The sequence below is a fragment of the Trichosurus vulpecula genome, chromosome 2, assembly GCF_011100635.1.
Source record: "Trichosurus vulpecula isolate mTriVul1 chromosome 2, mTriVul1.pri, whole genome shotgun sequence".
In the NCBI taxonomy this organism is placed as follows: Eukaryota; Metazoa; Chordata; class Mammalia; order Diprotodontia; family Phalangeridae; genus Trichosurus; species Trichosurus vulpecula.
The window spans coordinates 19,693,134-19,698,944 of NC_050574.1; the positions used below are offsets into that span (position 1 = coordinate 19,693,134).

The 5,811-nt window shown below is 60.4% G+C and overlaps 1 protein-coding gene across 1 annotated transcript in view; it reads right to left on the reverse strand.

Moving 5' to 3' along the window:
- TMEM201 (transmembrane protein 201) overlaps nt 1-4,706 on the reverse strand; it is a 56,909-nt gene extending 52,203 nt beyond the window's left edge. The window contains exon 1 of the mRNA XM_036743095.1: nt 4,594-4,706. Within this exon, the coding sequence (XP_036598990.1) occupies nt 4,594-4,706 (113 nt within the window). The remainder of the gene's footprint in view (nt 1-4,593) is intronic.
- Between the last annotated feature and the right edge of the window lie 1,105 nt (nt 4,707-5,811).

Here is a 5,811-nt window from a genome sequence, read left to right on the forward strand (position 1 = left end):
CAGAGCCCCAAACTGAAAGCTGGGAGGGCGCTTGTTCTACAGACGGGGAAACTGAGGCCCAGCACACATCTGTAGTCGGGTCCTGACTTCTGTGCGCCGCCGCTGGAGCGCCAAGTGCCGAGAGAGAGAGAGGCATTCAGTCCAACCCTGCATTTTTACATGGGAGGCTCCCGAGGCCCAGGGAGAAGAAAATGACTTACCCAAGGCCACACAGGCTGTACATCGCAGAGCCAAGATCTCAACCCAAAACTCATCCTTCTTTCTGGTCACACACACAGGAGATACAGACCCGTCTTGGTAGCCTGAAGTCCCAATTCGAGCCCCAAGCTGCCTGTGACCGTGCCCGTCTCTGGGCCCCGGACAACTGTCTAAGACTGGAAATTGTAGAGAGCACCAAGCGTGGAGTCAGGAAGACCTGAGTTCAAATGTGGCCTCAGACGCCTACTAGCTGAGTAACTCTGGGCAGCCCACGATCCGTGTACCTCAGTTTCCCCAACTGCAAACCAGGATCATAATAGGGAAAAGGGAAGGGGATACGCACTTAGACAGCAGCCATTGTGTGCCAGGCTTTATAACTATTATCTCAGCGTCCCACCGACGCTGGGAGGTAGATGTTGTTATCCTCATATTACGGCCGAGGAAACTCCAGCCAACAGAGGACCAGCTTCACAGAGCCAGGAACTACCTGAGGCCCAATTTGAACTCGGGCCTTCCTGCCTCCAGGCCCCGACAGCACCTACCCCCCAGGGTCGGTGTGAGAGCAGACGAGATCACCTTTGTAAAGGGCTCAGCACACCGGAGGTACTTCCTAAATGCCTGTCTCCTCTCTCCCTATCTGCAATGTTCCAGGGTGGGTGACACCACAGGGGCAATTACAAAGCACTCAGGAATGAGGCTAACTTCACTTAAAAATGAAGGAGGGAGGGAGGCCCATCTCATGCCTCCTCGTGAAGCAGAGAGAAGCCACATCTCCCCAGAGACTCAAGCTCCCTAAACCGTCTAACGAGTTCCCACCAGTCACTCTCCCTCCAAGGGGCTTTACAGATGCCCCTCACCTGACTCTGGGCCCTTCAAGGCGCAGACCCAAGACAAGGGCGCTTTCTGGCTTCCCACCCTGAACCCCAACGCCTGGCCTGCCCTGCCCCAAGGCCGCTCCCCGCGCTGCTGGGGTGCTCTAGTCAGTGGCGCAGCAGGCCTGAGCTCAGATATGTCCTCACATGCTTATAGCAAGTCGCTTCACCTCTGCGGCCTCAGTTTCCTCACCTCTAAAACGGGAATACTGCTAGTGCACCTCCCTCCCAGGGCTGTTGTGAAGACCAGGTGAAAGCACTTGTCCTATGCCGAGCCGAGCCCCTCCCCTCCCTGGGGTGACATCACCCTCTGAAAGAACGCCCCCACTTTTTCTCAAAACACATAAATGCCACACCAGAGGAGTTCCCACTTTCATACAGCATCCTCACGTCTATTCTTTGGATGTTGAGCCGCCGATGTTCATTGAATTTTTAAAATTTTATACTAAAAAGGCTACTTTAAAAGTAACCTCCAGGGGCAGTGAGGTGGCGCAGCGTAGGCACCGGCCCTGGAGTCAGGAGGACTGGGGTTCAAATGTGGCCTCAGACACTTGACACGCTTACTAGCTGTGTGACCTTGGGCAAGTCATTTAACCCCAATTGCTCTGCCTCGCCCCCTCCAAAAGAAAAAAGTAACCTCCCCACTTCACTGCTCCAGAAGGCTCCAGAAGGTGCCCACAAAACTCCTAACTGTGTTGTTGCAATAACAGCTCTGGGAGGCAGAGAATGACCGCTAACCAAGCCCCTTGGGCAGGGGGCTGGGCCCCCCAGCCAGGAAGAATCAGGGCCCAGGGTTGGGAGGAGAGTCCTGAGGGCCTTCCTCAGCAGGGAAGGGCTGGCCTCTGAAGCCCCCACCTGGGTCACCTACAGCAGACACCAGGACCGTGGGGACATCTGGGAGGGGCTGAAAGGCGGCCGGCCAGGATCGAGGGACCACTGCCCCAACTCTGCTCCCGGGTCCCCACCCCGATCACAAGGCCACCCATCACAGGACATCAGGGCCCGAAGGGAGCCGAGGAGGGCAGAGAACACTGGCAGAGTGAGACAGCAAGGACTCGGGGTGGACGTGGAATCGGACGACCGGGGTTCAAACCCCAGCTCTGGCACTTTTCAAAGGGTGGCCCTTCAAGGGCATTTGCTAAGCATGGAAGAACCCAAGCGCAGGACTTGGAGCCTGAGAGAAGACTACATTTAATTCAAGTCCACGAAGACTTATTAAACACGTTTAGTGTGGGATGCTGGACAGATCACTGAACTTCCCGGCCTCGGTCTCCCATGTATAAACAGGAGAGCTGCAACAAAGGGCCAGCGGCCTCGGAAATCTCACCTGAGCCCCCACCCCAACCCTGAGCGGCAGGTGTTGTCTCTCCCATCAAACGGAAGCTCTCCCAGGGCTGGGGCTGTCCTCTGGCCAGCACTTAGTACAGAGCCTGGCACACTGCAGGTGCTTAATCAATGCGGGTTAACTGACCCTCCTGCAGCCCAGACAATGGGGAGGGGCTGTGCCGCCACAGACTGAAGCAAGGCAACATCCTGGGCCTTTTGCGCCCCCAGGATCACAGACCCCAGAGGTCATCGAGTCTAACCCTTGTTCTACAGATAAGGAAACTGAGGCTCAGGGAGGTTGGGTGAGTAGCCCAGGGTCCAACAGCCAGGACTTGCCGGGGGCAGAATCTGAACCCAGGTCTTTCTGTCCCCTAGTCCCCTCCCTCCCTTCACCCTGGGCCCCCTCTATAAATAGCAGGACAGTGACGCCCTCCCCTCTTTCATGGAGTCCCAATCCCGGGGAACTTCAAGGTCTCTGAGGAGGGAAGGCCCGGCCCATTGCTTCAAGGGTCTCCTCCAGGAGGGACTGGCCTGGGGAGGGCCCCAGCCCCCAACATCCTGGAGCTGAGCAGTCCCTGGCAGTCTGTGTGAACTTCTGCCACCTGGGGGGAGGAGGTTTGTCCGCTGCCGCCGATGAATCACACCTGGTTTATGAGGACTGACAGTTACACAGGCCTCTGAAGAGCACTTGGTGCTCAGTTATCTCATTTACGCCTTCCAACAATCCGGGGACGTGGGCATCGTGGGGGTTACAGGGTCGGTGTAAAGCACCTACTACGTGCTTCCGCTGGGGATACACGGAAAGGCAAAAACCAGCCAACAAAACCACAGTCCTGCTCTTCTGTGGGGAGGGGGTCACACCAATACCTGGGATCATCCCAGATGAGACCCATGCAGAAGGGGCACACAAGGAAGCGGGAGGGCGCCAGGAAAGGTTCCCTTTGGAGGAAGAAGGCCCCAGGTCCAGATCCCACCTCGGGCACTCTGCACCCGCACGAGCATCTGACATGGGGAGCTACAAGGGCTTCGGGGGCAAGGCCGGCCCCGCACAGGAGTGCCCAGGCCGGCTCCAGAACCAGATTACAATGTAACTGGGCAACATTTCACAGAAGAAGCAGAAACATAAAACACGATCGACGCGCGTCCCAAAGGGATGCTTTCGTACTGAATGGACACCAAGCTCCTCCTTCCACAAATGAGGAAGGGTCGGGATGTTAATGTCGGAGGAGATTTGAATTCAGGTCTTCTCCGCCTCGGCCAGGCAGGGAATCCTTCTTTCCGGCTATAGGAGGATGACATAATCCCGTTATGGGGAAGGGGGTCCATCATTCAATCAACAAGCATCACCAAATGCTTAGCTCGTCCAGGCGCTTTTCTAGGGGCTCGGGATAAACTGGAGACAATTAATAGAGGGCAGGCACCGGCACTGAGGAAGAGCAGGGAAAGCTTCCTGTTTAGCTAAGACTGGAAGGAAGCCAAGGAGGACATGGAGAGGGGAAGGAAGGAAGGGCATTCCTGGCACGGGGCACAGCTAGAGGAAATGCCTGGAGTCGGGAGATGGGGAATCTTGTTAGAGGAACAGGCAGCTGGCTTTTGTCACCTAATCACAGAATGGGGAAGAGTGGGGTACGTGAAAGAAGAAGGAAAGGTGAGGAGGAGCCCCCTCCCCAGGGCTGCCACCGCAGGCATTTGTAGCGGTTCAAAAGGGAGGGGAGGGGCTTCCCTGCGGGCTGGGTGTGACCCTGGGGCTACAGTTTCTGCTCGGGAGCCTCAGTTTCCCCATCCCTTCCTCCGGAGTCCATGCGCAGCTAGGCCGTGCGGCGGATGGAGTCAGGAAGCCCAGAGTTCAAATACAGCCTCAAACGCTTCCTAGCCGTGTGACCCTGGACAAGTCACTTCATCCTGCTTGCCTCAGTTTCCTCATCTGTAAAACGGGCCGGAGAAGGAAAGGGCAAACCTCTCCGGTATCTCCGCCAAGAAAACCCCACACGGGGTCAGGAAGGGTGGGACGCACCCCAACGCTCCCACGCCCACGGAGTCTGGGGCCACGACCCCGCCCCCCACTCGGGGAAGCGGGCAACAGCCTTCTGGCCAACTTTGCAGCGGACGAGAATGGCGGCCGGTGCCCGCTAGCGTCTGCCCCGACGGCCCCGGGTTCGAGTCCCGGGCAGGTCTCGCGGACACGCGGGGCACTCACCTGCGCGCGATCCTGTAGAGCAGCACGCCGGCGGCGGCGCACACCGTGACCCCGAGGCCGCCGGCCAGGCCGCCCGTGGGGCAGCCGGCCAGCAGCGCGCTCACGGCCTCCATGGCCGCTCCTCTCGCCGCGGCCGGAGCGGGCAGAGCGGCGCGGCGCGGCGCGGCGCAGCGAGGCCGGGCCGGGCCGGGCCGGGCAGACAAAGCGGCGTGGCCCCTGCGCGAAGGAGCGGCGGGACAACGCCAGGAGCCGCTCGCTCGCCCGCTCTCTCCACGAACGTGCCGGCGCCGCGCGCGCCTTCCGCCGTGACCTTCTCGGCCTCGCTTTGGAAGCGGCGTCGGGCCGCCCCCCGACGCGAGCGCGCTCCCGCCGCGCAGCCAATCAGAGCGCCGGGAGGGCGCGGGGGCGGGCCGAGCGGGGCCGGACCGCCACTGGCCGGCCCAGGGCCCACCCCCTCGTCCTCCCGGCGTCGGCCCCGGGTCCCTGGGCTGCGGGGTGCGGCACGCGCGCGCCCCGCGAGCCCGGCCCGGCGTCCGAAGTCCTCCCGAGGGCACCAGAGGCCGGGTGACGTGGGCTCCCGCCTGCCCTGAGGTCCGGTGTGGCGGGAGAAGGGAGGCCGGGGTGGGGGATGGAGGGGCCCGGACGTGTCCCTGGTCCCCTCTGTCCTCGAGGTTTCCCAGTCCCGCCCGAGGCTGGCTCTCCATTGGCCCCTCCCCAGGCTCCCCGCCCCTACGGTGGCAAGGGCTGGTGCAGCGTGAAGGAGCAGCAGCCGGGCCGGGCCAAGCTTCTTTCCACTGCATCGTGCCCATAGTAAAACTTCGGGTGGATCCTCGGAGGACAAACGATGCTGGACATGTCCGCTCTGACCAGCATTTCACCAAAATCCCGACCCTTCACCCGCAACAGCTTCTCGTGGAAACGCCACCCACCCAGGATTCATCCAAACACCCTCCCAAGCCTGGGCACGCGCCTTCCCACCTGGCCACTGAGCTCTTCCCACCCCGGGGCTGAGTGACCTTAGGGTCTTATGCACCCAAACAGAGAGGCGTGCCCCTGGAAAGCGCTGGGGTGGCCCCCTCCGCAGCCCCCCAGCCCGCCCCGATGGAGCTGGAACCGTTTATTTCATTGTTCATTGTCCAGGATGGTTCTCCGCCTTCAGGTGCAGTGGTTGACGCGCGTTACGGCAGTTTTTGAGAATAACTGACCAGTCCACAAGGA